Source organism: Ambystoma mexicanum, chromosome 3q (genome assembly GCF_040938575.1).
Source record: "Ambystoma mexicanum isolate Mex_15411 chromosome 3q, UKY_AmexF1_1, whole genome shotgun sequence".
Classification (NCBI taxonomy): Eukaryota; Metazoa; Chordata; class Amphibia; order Caudata; family Ambystomatidae; genus Ambystoma; species Ambystoma mexicanum.
Genome location: NC_090926.1, coordinates 455,114,344 through 455,133,715, shown reverse-complemented (window position 1 = coordinate 455,133,715; position 19,372 = coordinate 455,114,344). Strand labels below are relative to the sequence as shown.

The 19,372-nt window shown below is 44.3% G+C and overlaps 1 protein-coding gene across 14 annotated transcripts in view; it reads left to right on the top strand.

Moving 5' to 3' along the window:
• Nucleotides 1-19,372, top strand: part of LOC138582666 (protocadherin gamma-C3-like) — a 1,158,828-nt gene that overhangs the window by 397,133 nt on the left and 742,323 nt on the right. The window contains exon 1 of one of the 14 annotated variants that reach the window (XM_069654161.1): nucleotides 6,608-9,221. The exons of the other annotated variants lie outside the window; for them this stretch is intronic. Coding sequence (XP_069510262.1) covers nucleotides 6,801-9,221 — 2,421 coding nt within the window. The 5' untranslated portion in view covers nucleotides 6,608-6,800. Of the gene's footprint in view, nucleotides 1-6,607; nucleotides 9,222-19,372 lie in introns of those variants that run through there. 14 annotated transcript variants of the gene reach the window in all.

Here is a 19,372-nt window from a genome sequence, read left to right as displayed (position 1 = left end):
TCCAGTTTTTCAAACTGCTTTTTCTTCCTGTTTTGGTCTCCTGAACTCTGGTTATTCCTTTTGCTTCCATTTGGGTTCTGGTTTTGTCATGTTTGCTCTGGTTTTGAGGAAGCTTTTCATACCCTTTCAGTCCCCTTTCCCTGCTCCCTGCCTTATGCCTATTTTAACTTGTTGTGCCCATTGTTTGGAAATAATTCCCTCCTTTTTTTTCTTCTTAGTTGTGAATGTACAACCTCCCCTTCACTCTGTGGCACTGTTTCTAGGATTCACTGTACGTTGCAGCTGGCTGCGGCTACTTCTCCCTGCATTTTCTGCATACTCCATCCCCTCCTTGCTCTTCTACTCTGTTTATGTCTCACATAGCTTGTGGGTTGCGCGTATTGCTTGTCAATAATCCTACCAGAGGTTTGAGGAGGAATTTAGTCTCCTTATGGTCTTGATAATTTACACTTTTCTGTGCCCGGATCATCGGAAGAATTATTGAGACATTCCAAACTCCAGTTCCATGGGAACTCAGTTTTCCTTCTGGTTTGCGATTCCAGACTCTTATCAAGGTATGCAAAAGTTGAACATATCACTGAATTCTATTTAGTATAGAAATATCCAGTTGCTTCAGGCCCCCTGTTGAGTTGCTGATATAGCTCTTTCCAGTTGGGATTTGGTCACCATAACGGGCCCATAAGCATAGCTGTTCGGACCAGGTGACCAGTGGTAGAGTTGGGTGGATTAGCAATATTCCACACTTCTAGCACAGGTCAGAAGAGAACCATTGGTTATGTTACAACAGGAAGGGAGGAACTTATCCTCTATGTGACCTCTGTACTCCTTCACCCTCTCTTGCGGCCAGGCACTCTAGCACTGATTGTTGCTGGGAAATGGTGTAGTGGTACATTTGCCAGACTTGGGGAAACAGTCGCTCATTTGTCAAGACTCCACAGTGGCTAGGAAGCCCTGAAAAGAGAAGGGGAAGAAGACTTTCAGTGCTGGAGTAGGTGGCCTCCTCCGGCTGCTTCCTTTGCTTAAATTCGTGGTTTTGAGGCTTTCTTTTCTTGATGGTGTTGGATTGGTCAGAGCTCGTGAGATGGTGTTGGTGCTGTTCAATGTTTAAAACTTAATTCTATTCTTGTTGCACATATCATTCTGTTCAGAATGCGAAATAAGCCTTTTTCACTTTTAACGTTGTGCTCTGTATATCAAACGTAGTTGATGGTAATCCACTTTGCCCTTGCTTGGTAGTTTTCTCCCCAGATTTTATCAAGGCTCCATTTATTTTTATTGAGGATATTAAGTTTGGGATGGACCATCTGGTGACTTGTTCACTTTGTTGAAATTCAAAAGGCTTCTTTCGGACCATAGTGTCAAGAGTGTTTGATATCCATATAGGAGTGTTATTAAGTCTCTCTATGATGAATAATGGACCCTGTTGGTCCTCATAGAGTAGGTAATAGATGTGTGAGGCATGTTTAGCCACAGAACGAACATTGACGAGAAGGCATCTGGATTTGACATGTTCTATGTAGCTTTGCATTTTGCCTGGTTTGCCTCGGATTGTCCCTCAATATGGCTGTTGGCTTCTGGAGTCTCAGAAGAGTTACTTAACATGTTCTTCTTGGAATACAGCTGATTGTTCTGGATTCAATTGGGGGATGATTTCGTATAAAATGTGCAATCTCAGGGAGGCGTTTTAGTTAGCTGTCCATTTAGTGGTAAGGATCCAAAGGTTATCACCGTTGGTCTTTATGGGTCATTGTTGTTTATCTTGTTTTCTTGAGGTCCTCTGTGGGTTGTGTTGATGGCTTGGGTTTGATGGGGCGTCTGTGCCAGGTGCTAAGTGTTGTTTGTCGAGGTACCGTAAGATGAAAGAAGACAGGGTGTTTTTAAGTGAGTTGTTAGGACTAACATTACTGTTTGTTCTTGATTGATTTATTGGTGTCTTGAAGGGTGATTCCATAAATATTCTGTGTTTTTCCTCTGCTAGACATCCTCCTCCTATTTATCCCTTGTGCATGGTGTGTCCGCGCTGTTTAGTAGCCCATGACAATTTGTAAGCTTCAAAAAATAAACTGTTGTAGATCTATTTATTTAGTCTTTATAGTGTAGTCCTACCAAGGAAGCAGCGGAGTAGAGTACAAGTACCTTGAGAGTAACAAGGTCCATGGAAGGGGAGGTTTCAGATTATGTTAGCTTGGATATCCCATACTACTGGGTTGGTATATATCTAGGTGTGGCAGGTGCTAAGTGACCCCTAGGTATTCTCACAAGAGCAGTGTCTCGAGTTTCTCCCTGTACTGCAAGAGCATTGTGACGGTCCTGATTGCAACCGTTTTGTGATCAAGTACGATTGGGAAGAGGGCTGTTTCCTCGTTTAATCTTAATGTGTGCCAGTTTAGGCTCAAATATCTCAATGGGCTGGATCGTAGAGATTGTGTCGCACTTCAGCCTGTGCGTTTTGTGCCTCGGTATGCTTGTGTTTTGACATGTATGTGATACAGGCAGTTTTGCACAGCATACGAGCTGGGGTGGGAGCTAGTTTAATTCTCTCATGATGAAGGAGATGTGGTCACATTTCTGTACTTCTTTTGTAACTTATTGATCATGGTGACACACATCTGTCTATGTATGCTTCATGTGTTTAAACCAATCAGTGCTCAGCCCTGAGGCTGGAGTTACCTCCGAAATGCATCGGCTAATGAGCCCACACTGATGACGATGCTGTTTGCCTCTATTTGCTATAATTAAATACTATTTTTGTGAAACGCGCCTAAGCTTTGGGAACTATTTTTCAATGATTTCATAAGTAAAGAACCTACATCTGAGCGGAATATCAAGGATTATATCCCTAACAAACAGTGCAGCTTTTATATAAGAGCAGCTTGTGAGTGTCTGGTCTACTGTGTGCTTTCACCCAGTTTTTCCACATTTCTTATCTCCCGTTATGAGCATGCAGCAGCATTTTGGATGACCCTAAAGGAGGTCGGTGACGAAGCAGTTTCCACCACCAAGGTGTGAGATCACCAATGAGGTTATAATATTCTCAGGTGGGACGAAGGGTTTAATCTTCCAGGGGAGAGCGAGTTGATACCAGGTGGTTTGAATGTATTTGTCATTCTGTTGCTGGAAAGAGAGATTGTGTCAATACTGAACCTGAGTGATTTGACACATGCAGCTTCTGAGGTGTGAATCAATCAAGGTGCATGTGATACAGCCACCCTTGGGTGGTTTCCTGTTTATATTGATGTTATATTAAAGTAGCAGGAGGAATCCTATTTTGATCGAACTGAGTTTTAGGTGGTTGCGTGAGATTGGATGGAGACTAGGCATTTCCAGAGGCATGCAATGTCTTCAGTACAGTTCGCTTTGAGGCATAACGGAGTATCTTCTGTGCATCTGTGAAGTGAGATATTAGAGTAATTGAGCAGCAAACTGAATGGTCCCATACACAGATTGAAGAACACTAGGCAGAGTGTTGACTCCCATGGGACTGAGCAGGTTACTGGGCGATGGTCAAATGTGAAGTTACAGTTCGCTTTGAGGCATAACGGAGTATCTTCTGTGCATCTGGTCAAATGTGAAGTTACAGTTCGCTTTGAGGCATAACGGAGTATCTTCTGTGCATCTGGTCAAATGTGAAGTTACAGTTCGCTTTGAGGCATAACGGAGTATCTTCTGTGCATCTGTGAAGTGAGATATTAGAGTAATTGAGCAGCAAACTGAATGGTCCCATACACAGATTGAAGAACACTAGGCAGAGTGTTGACTCCCATGGGACTGAGCAGGTTACTGGGCGATGGTCAAATGTGAAGTTACCTATCTTCACTGCTTGTTATCTAAGAGTTAAGAGGCAAACTAGTTGAGGACTGTGCCTGTGAACCCCATTCTATATATGAGTAGGCTTATAAGTGTTGTGTGGTTGACCATGTCTAACGAGGAAGAGGGGTCAAGAAGGACCAAGAGGCAGGAGTCATTTTTATCCATGACTTGAAGAGCATGCTCTGTGATCTCGATAGTGGCAGTTTCCATGCTACATCTGAATCTGGGTCTAAATCCATATTGTAGTCACTGAGTAGGCAATGTTGGTTAATGGAGTTGTTTGTCCGGTATTTAAATGGCGTTCTTTAGACCGCCCTCTTAAAGGGACCATCCAGGAAAGGCCACTTAGGGAAGACTGCATCAGTAATGGGAAGTTGAGGGCATTTGCAGGGAAGGTTTTTAAGGCATCAGAGGATCGCGGTACAGGGGCATGCGGGGCAGCATGGAGGAGGTGAGCGTTGTCATGGTTTGTTGGGGTGGGGCAGGGTGTATGTGGAATGGGGGTATGGAGGGCAAGATGCACAGGGAGGGGGAGAGGAGATGGGGCAAGGATGCATGACATTGAGTTTAAGGGGGGATGAAACCCACGATGGAGCCACAATCCCAACATTTGGGGGCCTTTCCGAGATGGGCAAAAAAGATGGTCTTTTGTTGGAGTGCTCTAGAATAATAACATTGAACCTTGCAATTTATGCCTCAATGATTTTACAAATTCATGGAAACCTTGTGATCGGCTGGCAGTCAGTAAGGGTGTTTGGATCTGGGGTTCATTTTTTGAGGAGCCTGTGGATTAATCCTGTTTCAGGATGCTTGAGAACATGCCCTGATCGATTACCGGTTTGCACAATGGGTTGGAGCAGTGTTTGACTGCCACAAAGTGGGATTCACTCATGTTAGCATTTGCCACAAAAGCCACAGAGTAAATTGCAGCTTTAGTGTCAGTGATGAGTGACCAGCAAGTGCTATGTAACGCCTTTAAGGTGACGAGATCCTTGTGCTCAGGTGTTTTTCTTATGTTTGGATAGCACACGTATTGTTAGTCAGTTCTTGAGTATACCGGGGTGGAGGGTTTAACCAAGTTCTATTCTAATTTCAGGTGGACATGTATTTCTATCAGTTACTTTATGTTTCGGTTGATGGTTGACAATAAGGCGTCAACTTGATTGGGCTTCATAATATTACAAGACTGTGTTCTATGTCCTCCAAGGGGAAGTTCTTAAAGAAGCGTTTTGAAGACATAATGGGCTTTCCCTGCCTCTCTTTATTCAGTAGGGCATGTGTAAGGAGGTGAGGGAGGGCAACAGGGCCTAGTCATTCAAGTGAGATTGAGTTGAGGCTTTGTCTAGGGGAGACATGGAAAATACTAGGTTGATTATGTTTCCCCTGATGTGGGTGGAGTTCAGTGCATCTTGTTCTATGTTCATGTATTTCCTGAGATAATAGCATCCCTGATGCTAGTGGCTTGGAATCCTGGCACGTTGAGATCACCAAGGAAGATGTTGGTTGAGCGTGCTATTGGCACCAATGTTCTGAGATGTCATTGGGGAATTACCTGGTTTCCATCTCATTTATTGACCTGTGATGTGGGCAACAGAAGAGATGGAAACGGTTATGGTGGTTGCAGGGTTGGGGGCCTTGTTATAATGAGGAGCTGAACGTACCTATGGTGGGCGCTAGGGAGCAAAGGCACAGTAGGACTACAGGGCAAACAATTCTATAACGAATGCTGGAAACTAGTACTATGGGACCCTTTGACTATAAAGGACTTAATTATAGAGATTTTACACTGTTGTAAGTGCAGTTTTGCATGGTATGATCACTTGCACAAAAAGTGCCCTAGCGCAAAAAGACCATACTCTTTTAATGTCTTATCGCACATGGCCAATGTTTGCTGTATCGCCTATAGGGGATGATATTAGCTCTAGGGCATACATGAGCGCCACGTTTCTGTAATGAGGCACAAGGTCTGCACTCTGAGCCATGCACCATTGCCTATTCAGTTCAAGCCTGACATTTGTATCTGGAACAGAAATAGTGTGTTTTTTTGTTCATTGTTTCTAAATATCATCATATTCCCAACATTCAGATTCAAGTTTTCTTTTGCTAGCACAAGCTTTTGCAAAGTGATTGTGTACGGTTCATCCAAGACTTCATAAGCGCCATACTATGCAGCAATCCCAGGTCCTGCCTACACTTCAAAGAAGTTTACACTTTCTATCGAATATGTGATTTATGTTTATATATGAGTCTTATTCACATTGACCCAAATTGTTCAGAAAATTAAGATGAGATTAAATGGTGCAATCAACTGTTTTTATAGTCATAACAAAACACCCCCATTACCCATTTAGGCAACCAGTGTGCCCGGATCCAGATGGCAGACCTGGCTCTTGTTCGGTGCCCCTGTGCTCTATGGGTGAAGACATTGTCGTTGATCTTATACTAAACGTTTTCACACCGTCTTCTTTTCTTGATATCAAATTAATGGTTTGTAAGGACATGCATTTGGACACAATAGCTGGTCTCATTATATGCAGACATGTTACCTGGTACCATGAAGAGGACATGATTGCATCTATAGCACGCGTTGGCGGGCGTGAAGTATTTGTTGACTTTTTACACTTCATTTTTTGGAGGTTTTACGCTCGTTTCGTTGTTTTACTGCGCACTGTAATACATCCTTGTAGTTCTCTAGAGTGGGCACACGGTGGTGCTGTTCACCAGCGCGATTATAGATTTTGAGCTTGAGGTTCACTAGATTAGTCTCCTGCAAACTAACTGTGCAGTCATTCTGGGGAGCAGCAGGGACGCGATTCGGAAGGATTTCTGTAGCTCTGTTTTTGTGTCGGAAACAACACCGTTGTTTTCCTCCTGATTGCCGAATGTAGCACATAACCTGTACTTCCACAGAAGTGATTTTGCCTTGAATACTCGTGGGTGACGTGTCTTTTACATCGCAACTGTTCACTGATTGACTGTCCACGTCTGGAATGGGAACACAGCACGGAGGAGCTGTGCTGAGGGGGAGACGGCAAGTGCTGCTTTCTTTGTTGTGGTGCTGCCTCTGCGCTGCTGTGTCTGCACAGATACAATATTCAATTCCTGAAGAAATGAAGAGAGGGTCAATTGTGGGAAACATTGCAAAGGATTTGGGGATAAGCACGAAGCATTTGCCTGACAGGAAACTGCGACTTGTTTCTGCAGCTGGGAATCAGTATTTTACATTACATGCAGACACCGGGACCCTGCACGTGAGTGAGAGAATAGACAGAGAGGAGATGTGTGGGGAGGCCCCCAGCTGTGCCATTAAATTCCAGGCGATTGTGGAGAACCCCCTAAACGTGTTTCATGTTGACGTCTTTATCCAGGATATAAATGACAACGCCCCGACTTTTTTGAAGAATTCTGTTGATGTAGAAATCGTAGAAACCACGTTGCCAGGCGCCCGCATTTCTCTTGGGAACGCCCGAGACCCGGATATTGGCATCAATGCCCTGCAGGGCTACACGCTGAGTGACAGCCAGCACTTTAAATTAGAAGAGAGAAAAAGCAGCGACGACAACACATATGCAGAATTGGTGCTGGAGAATGTTTTAGACCGTGAAATACAAAATCACCATCACTTAGTTCTGACAGCTACTGATGGGGGAGACCCGGTGAGATCCAGCACCGTGGACATTAATATCAATGTGCTTGACGTGAATGACCATTTTCCAGCTTTTAATCAACAGAATTACAAAGCAAGCATTAGTGAATCGGCCCCGGTTAACTCGTTGGTGCTTCAGGTCAAAGCCACAGACAAGGATGAAGGTGCAAATGCGAAAATCTCCTACATTTTCAGCAGCATTTCAGAAAATGGTCTCAACAGTTTCAGTTTAGATGCAGAGAGTGGAGACATTAAAGTGAAGAGACTCCTCGATTTTGAGACCACCAAGTTCTACAGAATGGTAGTTGAAGCAAAAGATGGAGGGGGACTTGTGGCGCACACTGGGGTGCACATAAACGTTTTTGATGAGAATGACAATGCCCCCAAGATCATTGTTACATCTGTTACAAGTCAAATTCCAGAGAACTCAGCACTAGATACTGTGGTAGCACTAATCAATGTCCATGACCAGGACACAGGAGATAATGGTGATGTTGTGTGCAGTATTCAAGAAACTGTGCCTTTTAAATTAATTTCATCACCTGGAAATTTCTACAAACTTGTGACTGCTGGTGCCCTTGACAGAGAAAGTGTTGCTGAATACAACATCACAGTCACAGCTACAGACAAAGGATCTCCTCCTCTATCTACAAGCATAACTATTCAGATTCAACTATCAGACATAAATGACAACTCTCCAGTGTTTGAAAAGTCTTCATACCAGGTCTATCTCCCAGAGAACAATTCACCTGGAGCTACCATTTGCCAGCTAAAAGCATCTGATCTAGATTTGGATCAAAATTCAAGGATCACATACTCACTAAATAATAACCTGAAAGAGTCCCCCCTGTCATCTTTCATCTCTATTAACTCCCAGACGGGTGACATCTACGCCCAGCGCTCCTATGACTATGAGCAGCTCAGGGAGTTTGAGTTCCTGGTGAAGGCTCAGGACTCTGGGTCTCCCCCTCTCAGCGGCAATGTCACGGTGAAGGTATTTATAGTGGATCAGAATGATAACCCTCCAGAAATCCTATACCCAGCGCTAACAGCTGATGGATCTGCATTGTTTGAGATGGTCCCTCCATCCTCTGATCAAGGTTACCTGATAACTAAAGTGGTGGCTGTGGATGCTGATTCTGGACACAATGCATGGCTGTCCTACCACCTTCTTCAAAGCCCTGAATCCTCACTCTTTAAAATTGGGCTCCATTCTGGAGAAATCAGGACATCAAGAGTCTTCTTGGAGAAAGATCTTGTTAAGCAGAAAGTTGTTATCTTGTTAAAGGACAATGGGCAGCCTCCACTATCAGCATCAGTCACCATGAGTATAATGTTTGCAGAAACCATGCAGGAGGCTCTACCCAAGCTTAGCAACCAACCACTTGAGCCATTGAACAGTGAACCAAATCTAGAGGTGTACTTGGTTATTGCTTTGGCCTTAATATCGTTTTTATTCATTGTGTCTCTGATGCTCGTGGTGATTGCCAAATGCAGGATGACCAAGACGCCCATGGTGTTTGATTCCCTTAGTCCTGCTCTTTATTCTCATGTTGATTCAAGATTTTCATACAACTTTCAAAATGGGACCTTGCCACTGCCCTTCTCCTATGAAGTTGCTGTAGCCCTGGATTCCAGCCAGAATGAGTTCACTTTCCTCAAATCAACTGAGGAAGTGTCTAAAGACCTCCTCTTTGCTGCAAATGTTTCTGGGATTGAAAACAATATTCTCGGAAGAACTATTGGCAATGGGAGCACAGAGCAGGTGAGACATGCTTATAGTTCTATGATGTATATGTTGCCTCGTCACCTTGTGTAAATATGTTATATTCTCATAAATTCCTCTGACATTACTGTCAGTGGCTGAACATTTTGGATGGCTGCCTCGTAAAGGTTAGATTGCAGAGTTGAACAACTCACATTTCATTGTATAGTCGTTGGCGGCTGCATATTTCTTTAAAGCCCGGCAACACATTTTGCAGATGCCATAGTTTGGTATTGTGTGTTTAAATGGCAAACTGTTCTGCTAATATGTTCAGTGTTTACTTAAGCAATAAGCCCCAAGCTTATACTCTCTTCTTCTCCCCTGCTGATGCACCTGACTGCTCCGTGCACTGGTCACCTGGCCACCCTCTGAACTCGGGGCCTAGGCTCTTACATGTCCAGTTGCCCTTGCGCTGCCTCCAGTCTACCCAGCACTTAAGGGTCTGTATCTGCAACCCTACAGTCCCTTCTCTCTGCACTTATGAGCCACCTGCTGGCTTCACTTCCCCCTTCCCCTCCCCCGTGGCACTTCTCCCCTTCCCTCTTCCCCGCACTTGCGCGATCTGAATGACACAAGGTGTTGTAAAATCGTTAGTTGGTCCACCCTTGATTCCCCCTCCTTGTCTTGTCGCGCTTAGAAACACATGTGTACAGCTGCGTTATAAATGCCACATCATATCATATCAAGCTGGGGGTTGGGGGAGCATTACCGCTTCAGGTAATACTCCCCCACTCCCTTAGCGAGGGGCTTATTGCTATTAGTACTCCGGCCCATGGGACTGGGGTGCTAATAGCGTCTTTATTCTATTTTGAGACAGTCCAGCATTTCACAACTGAAAAAAGAAAAGAAAAAGGCTGCCATGGTACGGGATACGAAGTCCGTTTTCCCTTTCCATGGCGCCCATTGAACAGAGTAAATATGTAAACAAAGAAGATGGCCGCTATGGAACGGGAGAAGGGACTACACATAGTTCCATCTCCCTTTCGATGGTGGCCATTAAAAAGTGGAGAAAAAATAACACCAAAAAGATGGCTGCCATAGAACGGGGCTTGTAGTCCCTTTTCCCTTTCCATTCGCCCATTAAAAAGATAGTAAAACATGAAAACAAAGAAATTAGCCGCCAAGGATCGGGCGAACAGGCTATATATAGTCCCTTCTCCCTTCTCCCTTTCCATGGTGGCCTGTGGAAGAAAGGGACAGAACTCTGTGGGACCAGGGGCTCTGACTCCTTGCAGGTGCGTCATTGTCCGGCTGGTAAGGACCCAGCGAGGGGTAATCCGATTGATTGTTACAATCAGATTTTCCCTCGCCGGGTACTCATTTATTATATGTACCTTTTAAGCATTATTAGAGTTTCACATTTCATGTCATATGTCCTATAGTATACATGTTGGCAACTGTAGCAATCATTACCTGGGAAAAACATGCAAGACAAACCACTCTGTCCTGCGTCAGGCATAAAGTATTTTAACGCAAGAGTTGTTGAAAGTGTGTATATGACTTTAGGATATAAAAATGGCTTGGTCAGTTAGACAATCTTATATAGTACTGCTTCCTCTCAGCTTGCTCTCTGGCAAGAGGGGTCTTTTCATGTGTCACCTCTGGTTTTTGCCATGACTAGCCATATGTCATAATTTAGCTCAAAATGAAGATTGAATTGCAGCATCTTCTTACATGTTCATTGATCATTATCACATCCCAATGTTTTTTTAGCTGACTTTCCAGGAGTCCTGTGTTTTGAGAAATGATTCTCCTTTTCGCAGGCTACGTTCTATTTTGTTATTAAAAATTGCATAATGTTCTACTGTCTGGTTCCAGATAACCGATACTTGCTCGTAGTAAGTCTGTAAAAATGCAACCATCCCCATCCTTTTACCGAAACATGTTACAATGTACCTGCTCTCTGATTTTGGCTGTTATGCATTTTATGGATCTTTCATACAGTGTTCCCGTCATTAGCAATCACTTGGAATGTTTTATTGGAAGGGTGAAGTTAAAATATAAGTAGGTAATTAAATCACAACTCCTCTACCATTCGTGCTTCTCCTTTGAATTAATGCTCCCATGGTAAGGCATGCTGGCAGTGGCATCTAGCCAAGAGTATATTAGCCGGGAAGTTGAATTGCCTTCAGTTGCAATATTGCCAAATGGCTGCATGACCCTATTAATTTTGCTGTTTTTGCTTTGTCTGAATACAGCTTTTATTGTCATCTAATATGTGATGGCTGTCTAGTACTACGTTCTTGTGACATCCTAAAACCCCACCAGCATATGAGCATTGTAACAACCTGTGTCATCCAGCAATCGTTCATTGATTTTATGAATGGTAGTACCTTATCGGTGTGCCACCATGTCTACGCATATATACCTATGTTTGGAATTGCATATGCATTTCTTTATTTATCATTGATAACTTTTACATAGGACATTCAAGCCCCAGCGGATCAATCAATCAACCAATCAAGCACTTATATAGCGCAAACCCTCACCGTGGCATCAAGCTGCTTTAAATGCTGAAGGAAGGACTGAAACAGGCTACTCAAACAAATAGGTCTTCAGGTGGGCCTTAAAAAGATTGAAATTCTGACTTTTACGTAGAGAAAAAGGGAGTGAATTCCATAATTTGGGGCCAGCTACGGAGAAAGCACGACCACCACCACGGTCCACATGATAGTTTGGAACTTTGAGAAGAGATTAATCGAATATTGAAGCATTTTAGAAAGACAACAATGTGGACTATTGAGAGAGTTTTTATATATTTGGTAATTGATATGCTAATGTGCTATCTTTTGTGACCAAAGTTCAACAAACGTATTTTACAATTGCACAATGTGTATTCAAAATCTGAAAAAAGAACAGTGATCAAATGTAGTGGGTTGAAGGTATTAATTGTGGAATGGACAGGAAGGGAGAGGGTGAACAAGTGGAGGACAATAAAGGAGTAGAATAAGGGTTATGTAAAGATGTTAAATGAAGCAGGTTTAACAGAGAGGGATAGAATGCAAGTGGTGAAGGGCCTATATACTTTCCTCTGGAAGATGATGAGTCGAAAGCATTGTAAGTGCTTTTAAATTGCTTGTTTTCAACATTTAAAAACAATACCAATTTCTTACGTATTATCTAATGTTACTTGGATATTATTTAAAAGAATCACTTATGAATTGCTCAAACAACTATTAAGTATGCCTTTCTTAACTTTTTTCTCCTCCCTGTTTATGTAAACATTGACGTGTGACTGTTATATTATCCCTTCCCCGTGTTAAAGCAAGCCTGGGGTCATGATCTCTTTATGTAAACGTCTCAATAGTGAATTGAATGCTGTGGGTTTTATTTGTGCTTGGTTGCCTTTTCTCTGGCTTTCCTGGCCACAGCACTCTTAATATGTGTGTAGTTTTCTGTGAAGTTAGGGACATCTTCTTCAACACAAGTGGGTGACCTGTTCAGTCTCTTTCCACCATTACTGTGGGAATAATGCCTTCACACAGAGCTCGGCACCCAGCTCTAATTCTCATAGAATGGGACAATTTATCTTCCCTTGCTTCAGAAAAAGACTCTTCATCTCTTTCGACACCACTATGTTCTTGCTTACCACATTATTGTTGGTGCCTATCCCGGCTGGGAGTCCTGTAGCCTCAAGGCTATTGTGTCTGCAGACCTCTACTGCAATCCTGGTCTTACTAGAGTCCACGCCTAGAATCCACCAGGGCTGGCTTCCTGTTATATGGGATGGGTCGTTTTGTCAACAATACCGGGACAGGTGTTAGACTGTGTTAAAATGCCAGAACTCCCAGCCACTGTCCAACCAAACCACTTCATTTATCTGAGGGATGGTCTTTTCACTTTTGGGATTCCAGAAAGAGTTTCCAATGCATTAAGAGCCAATGAGTTTATCATCCAGTCACTGCTTACTTTCTTGCCTTCATTGAGCTCGGTCCGTGCTGGAGATCTATCTTCCTCTTGCTGAAGCACCTTTAGTCTCAGATAAAGGCATCAACCAAAATGTGCTACTTTGTCTAATTACCACTACTAATGTTTTCTTAAGGAAACCCCTTTAGAGTCGCACTACCTTTTTCAGTGATGAATCAAAGACTTCTGCAAGACTGTCCCCAACCATTTTCTCTGCACCTGTCAAATAAATGTTGCAAGTTCCATACATTGAGGGCTCCATAGCTGTAGCTGGTGGGTTGTAACTCATTGCATGTGTGAGTGATGCTGCTATTATTGACCAGAGATCTGCCATGAATTAAGGGTACCCGCCTACATATGATTAGGCCTTGCAGGAAATTACTCAGTTCCACCTTGCCTTATCAGTGTTGTAAAATAATGGCCATGTTTTCATCTCACTAATAGATTGTTAACTAGGAAACCTGTATGTAAAGTGCCCCCGGCATTAGGACTCTAAAGCTGATACGTTGTAACATGACACAGAGATTCAGACAGGTTGTTTTTCAGCGGTGAGACTGTAAACCAGTCACTCCCATTACATATTAACTCATCTTTCGCCAGACCACATGTGTTGCTGCTGAGGAACAAGGAATGCATAAGGATGTACTTTTTTGCACGGTGCTAAGCCTGAGTTTGAAGTCGGCATATTGTCAAAGATGTTCATAAAAATGGAAAGAGCAATGCACCTCTCTCTTCGCTTGTGCATTGCTCTTTCCGTTTTTATGAACATCTTTGACAATATGTGAACCTATGTATATCTGTAAATATATACAATTCTGATGAATGTGCATTACATCCCTGAACTAATCCATAATGTTTCAACTTACAAACGATGTGTCAAACTATAACACATGGATACCCAAACTCGCAATATTTCCAATGGGCCAATCTCACTGTATGTATCTGCATTAACACCTATGACAATGCATCATGCTTTAACTCACCGAATGCACCAAATCACTGATCACATTGCACATATCACATAAATGGTGTGTACTCCAAATATATGATATGATAGGTTATTTATAACATGCTTAATACCCAGAGGTCTCTAAGCGCGGACCCGGGGATCGAACCTGTGTTGCTCCGTGTCGTCTTGCTTCCAAGGCAAGCACGTTGCCCCTGAGCTATCCTCCCGAGACTCCCAACATGACAACCAATGTAACGATTACCTATGGCAGCCTTGACAAAGACCTGTTTTTTGGTAGAAATACGTGTCGGTACGCTATCTAATTGATATATCTACAATAAATCACAAACTAAATGCAAAATAAAAATTGTGTGGACCATAGCTACTATGCACAACTTAAGTGAATGAAAGGTCTTTCTTCGACCAAGTGCACTAGCGCCACATGAGTAGAAAACCAACACAGCTACCTTTACCTACATTTTGGGCTCCGAGAGCACGGCCCTACAGTTTCTACCTACAGGCAGCAAGTGCAACGAAATCAGACTTAATATATTGAGTAAAGGCACGGCCACCACTGGTTCCTAGTGCCCAACTCCCTTTCTGAACCCTCTACTAGCATATCACATCCGGATACAGCATTTGGAAATGAAAATAGTTGCTCATGGAAGCCTTATACAACATTTCGATAAGACAGTTGAATGTGTTATGCTTTATTTATACCAGGAATTGCTGAGATGTTTGTATCCTGCTGTGAGTATTTGTAGGTGCCCAGCGAGCACATGAAAGGGTCCCTCTAGTATCCCCTGCATGGTGTTTGAATGCTGGCGATTGTTTAGTTTGGGTGAATAACAGCTCAGTGGATGTATGTTGGGTGATGATCTGTGAGTGCTCGGAAAGTGTCAGCTTAGGACCTGAAATGGTAGGTCCAAGGATGGGCAGTGCGAGGGAGTTGTGAATAGGCATGGACCAAATTGAGGCAATTCCCTTCTTTTTCTTAGTCTAGCACAACGGGTGACGAGCACCCTCTCTGACAGCCTCTCCAGCTATCCTCCCTTAACATTCCACCTTGCGCACCAGGTCTCAAGGTAAACCTCGAAACCCACTGCACGAAACACAAGATTACATCAATGGGCCCCTGTTTTTGTGGACTTCGAGTTACTGTAACCTTGTACAAAGTCTATAAATAAAGATATGTATTTTGTATTTTCTGCTTGTTGGCTCCCTGTCTGTTCCTACTTTACCTGTCTTTGAAGCCCTCCAGCTTGTGTTACAGCACATGTGATGAGCTTTATTTTAACGCAGACCCTAAGCATGCTGTGGTAGGGGCACAGCAAAGAAAGCCACGCACTGTCCCCCAAAGAACGTCCATACATCCACAGGTGACACTTTAAGTAACTTGCTGAGCAGCCGGTGCTCCCAGATTGCCTGCTCTACGTCCTACAGAATGTGCCACATTAGGTCCAATGATGCCCCGGCTGCACCATTACATTGTCAAACTTCTCTTTCCTCTCAATAAAATGCTGTGAGTTCATCCTTCTAATTGTATCATCTCTGAGTTGTGACGGCTGTAATAAAAGTACCTTTCTTGAAGTGTTGTATAGCCATGAGGCTCACCCCCTGCCCACGAAAACCCCCCCTATCCCCACCGGATGCTCCAACCTTTAAGGGACTGTGTTTTCATTAATGTGGATTTCTTTGCTACTTGAATGCAATTTCTCTTTGAAGACACCCCTAGTCCAGGGTGGCTTCTCTTTTGTTAATACAATTCTCAGATTGACGATTAATTACATTACTAACACTGTTTTCCCCTGGTAGTCCAAGGTGCTTGTCGCTCTGTTATGTGAGGTTTTTGACCCCAACTGTACTATACCAGTGCTCACCATCATTTTGTCTACTATTGTGTGAATACAATTAGACACCACCAGCACTCCAAGCCAGTCTCTCTTGTGATTTAATACGTAGGAGGTGCCATTACTCCAATGCACCTGTCTAAAGTCTGTTCTTCTGAGACATGTTTAGGTTAGAGGTCACCGGTGCACCAAGATTTCCTCTCTTGTGCCCCGCCTACGTGGTTGTTGGGTTGCTTCACAGCAGTATTCCCTTTTTGTGGTTTGCCAGTACTACAAAGTCATTCCTTTTCCTAGGCATAAAGGACTCCCGATACTCCAAAGAGGAATTCCTCATGTTGATCCATTCTGAAGATTAATTTGGATTTACTCAATGTTCCAAAGCCATGCACCGTTGTACTTATTCCCTTCCAAGATTAGGAGTTTCCCTTCTTGTTTTGATGTGAATGTTGTGTAGATATTACTCCCTTCTCCTTTACAAACGAAAGGTGGTGTGTTGTATGCTGCCGTGAGTGAGTTGCATGTATCCTGCTGGACATGCCTGCAATATGTTAGAATGTTGGTGGTTGTGGGTGAATGACTGCTCAGGGAATGTTGGATGGGTGATGATGTGTGAGTGTTCCGAGAGTTTCAGTTTGGACCAGAGATGGTCTGCCTTAGGATAGCCTTTGCGTGTGCTCCTGAGTCTTGAACCCCTGTATAAAGTGTTGGAATAAAGCTAGATATTTTGTACTTGATTGCCCCCTGCTTTTTACTGCCTCACCTGACTTCAGAGCCCTCAAATTGTATTATAACAATGCTCTTCAACGAATTCTCACAGATGCTTCTTTCATGTATTTGGAGAAACTATCCTTCCCTTAGTTGAGCAATTAGGCCCTCATTGCTAGTTTGGCGGTAACAGTAATAATGAACTGTGTTTGCAAATAGAAATCGTTTTACTGCCCACAAATGTATGAAATATGGGACGTCTATTGTGTGTGGTTTTCTTAGAAATTCTGAATGTGGTAAATGTCACCTGAACATGCGGTTACAAATCTCATATGTATACCTCTTATGTTTACCTCCACCCAAGAGCTGTAGGCACACATTGTTAAAAAGATGTTTTTTCCCAGGAGGGAAAGGAATGAGCTAATGCATCCTTTCAAGTTCATTAAGAATAATCGTAAGGGTGACGATGAAAGGAATAGGATAAAGTGCCCACTGTGTCCCCCCTTACAATATAATGTAGAGAATGGTCAATACTGACGCTTCTGTACGTTAGTAGAAACTGTACTTCAAATGGATTGTGTCCTCCAACGCATTCCACATCTTTGACATGTAATGTCCACAGCTGTGCACTTCGGAAACTTTTTCGGCAGAGGGCGTCCTGCGTCGGGTCCATGTCCCTCGAAGGCCTCCATCGAGGGCGACGTCACAGGATGTTATAAATAGGACGCACGGTGCCCATAACCTCAGTTCAGTTTTTTCCGCAAACATGTTAACTTCGTGAGACTCAGTGCGCCTTGTGTGTTTTATTCGTAGATTTCTTTCTTTTCGACCCCTCCAACTCTGCGGTCTGGATTTAAGACATGCCGGGACTGCAAGTCGAACATGTCGCTCACCGACCCATACCGCATTTGTTTGTGATGCCTGGGCAAGTCGCACGACACCAACGACTGCTCGAAATGCCAGTCGCTGACTACCAAGGCCTTGCGGGAGTGGAATGGGAAGCTCCTGGTAGGTTGGGGCTCGAAGCCTGTTAAGTCCTGTGCTTCTAATTCCAAGTCCAAGGGGGTTTCCACCGATGACTCAAGGGGCGACACTCCACGTCAGAATGATTCCCGGGGATCTTAGTCCCGGAGTGGTTCCCGCCACTCGTCTTCCTTGTCCCGGCACTCGAGGAAGCGCTGTCACCGGTCCCCTTCCCCGTCCTCCTCGGTGGATGGTGCCTCGAGGAAGGTTACGTGCCCTACGAAGTCCTTGACTCCGGAGGAATGGGCGGCATTTAATAAATCCATGATGGCGATTTTTCATTCGCAGGACACGGGTCCGGTCGCGCCTTCTGATGAAGCCGGCCAGGATCCATCTTGTTCCGTGGCTCGCACGCCTTTGGGCTCGGGTTCATGGCGCGACACACATCAGGAGCCGTCGAGGTCCCGTACGGACAAGGAATCGAAAGGTCTCAAGAGATGTATCTCTAGGTGTCGGTCCTCGTCCCCAGCGAGACCGCAGCTACCTATGGAGGGCTTGATGCCGGCATCAACTCGGTCGGTGCTCTGTCCGACCGACCCGGACATCGATGCTTTGCCGTCATACCAGCCCACTGCACTGTCGGCACCTGTGTCGACGTCGAAGCCTTCAACGCTTTCGGCGCCTTCTGAAATTTTTTCTCAAGAGTGTGCCTTTGGAGTTCCCGAACATTGTGGATCCTCCAAGGAAGTCTACGTCGAAGTTTGTGCATCCATTTGTGGCCTCCATGCCCTCTTCTGTCACCAGACCTGGGTTTCACCTCCCTCTTTCTGACATTTACAAAGAGGCGGAGAGGTCTGAATTTGAGGACCCTGGTGAACTGGATGAGGCTCCACAATTTTCTGTTGACAGTCAGTTGGTGGAGTTGAAATAGTCCCTGCATGATGCCAATGGGTTGGACGCTTCCCCGGAAGTGGACTTTGGTAGACCTGAGCCTGGGGCTTCGTACAGAAGGCTCATGTCTCGGGTCTCGGAGTATCTGGGCTGATCCAGTCCTCCTGAAGACTTTGTGCAGGACAATCTGATGGACATTTTTGATCAGGGTTCGTCCTCTGACCCGGTTTTGCCTTTTCATCCTTCCTTGCAGAAATACTGCCCTTCCGTTAGCGACCCCAGCTATTTATCTACTACCCCACTCCTGAGAGTTTGGTGGTTCAGGCGGTACGGTCACTTCGAGGCAGGCGGCGTACCCTTCCATCCCTCCGGATAGGGACGACAAGCGCTTCGACGGTTGGGCACGGAAAGTATTTTCTGCTGGGTGCATGGCCTTGAAATCGGCCAACTCCACGTGATCCTTGACAAAGTTTACACACACTCTGTGGTATTGTGTATCTTTTGCAGCTGAGCGTATTCCTGAGGGGGAAGAAAGGGATGGTTTTCTTGCTATGGGGCAGGATGGCAAGGATGCCATGTGTGAGGCCCTTCAGTTGAGTTTGGATACGGCTGACAGTGTGAGCCGGTCCATGGCTGCAAGCACCGTTATATGCAGATTTGGTGGTGGCTGAAATCGGGGTTTGCTCCGGATGTGCAAAGCTGTCTTCTGAACATGCCCTTTGATGGCGCACATTTATTTGGCAGCAAGGCTGACGAGAGCCTTGAGAGGTTGCAGATCACAAAAGCTGCGGTGAAATCTTTAAGCGCCGCGGTGCATCAACCTCCACCTCTTTGTCCTAGGGGACACTGCTGTGTCAGGTTCCTTTCGTTTCTCCTCCTCTTTTGGT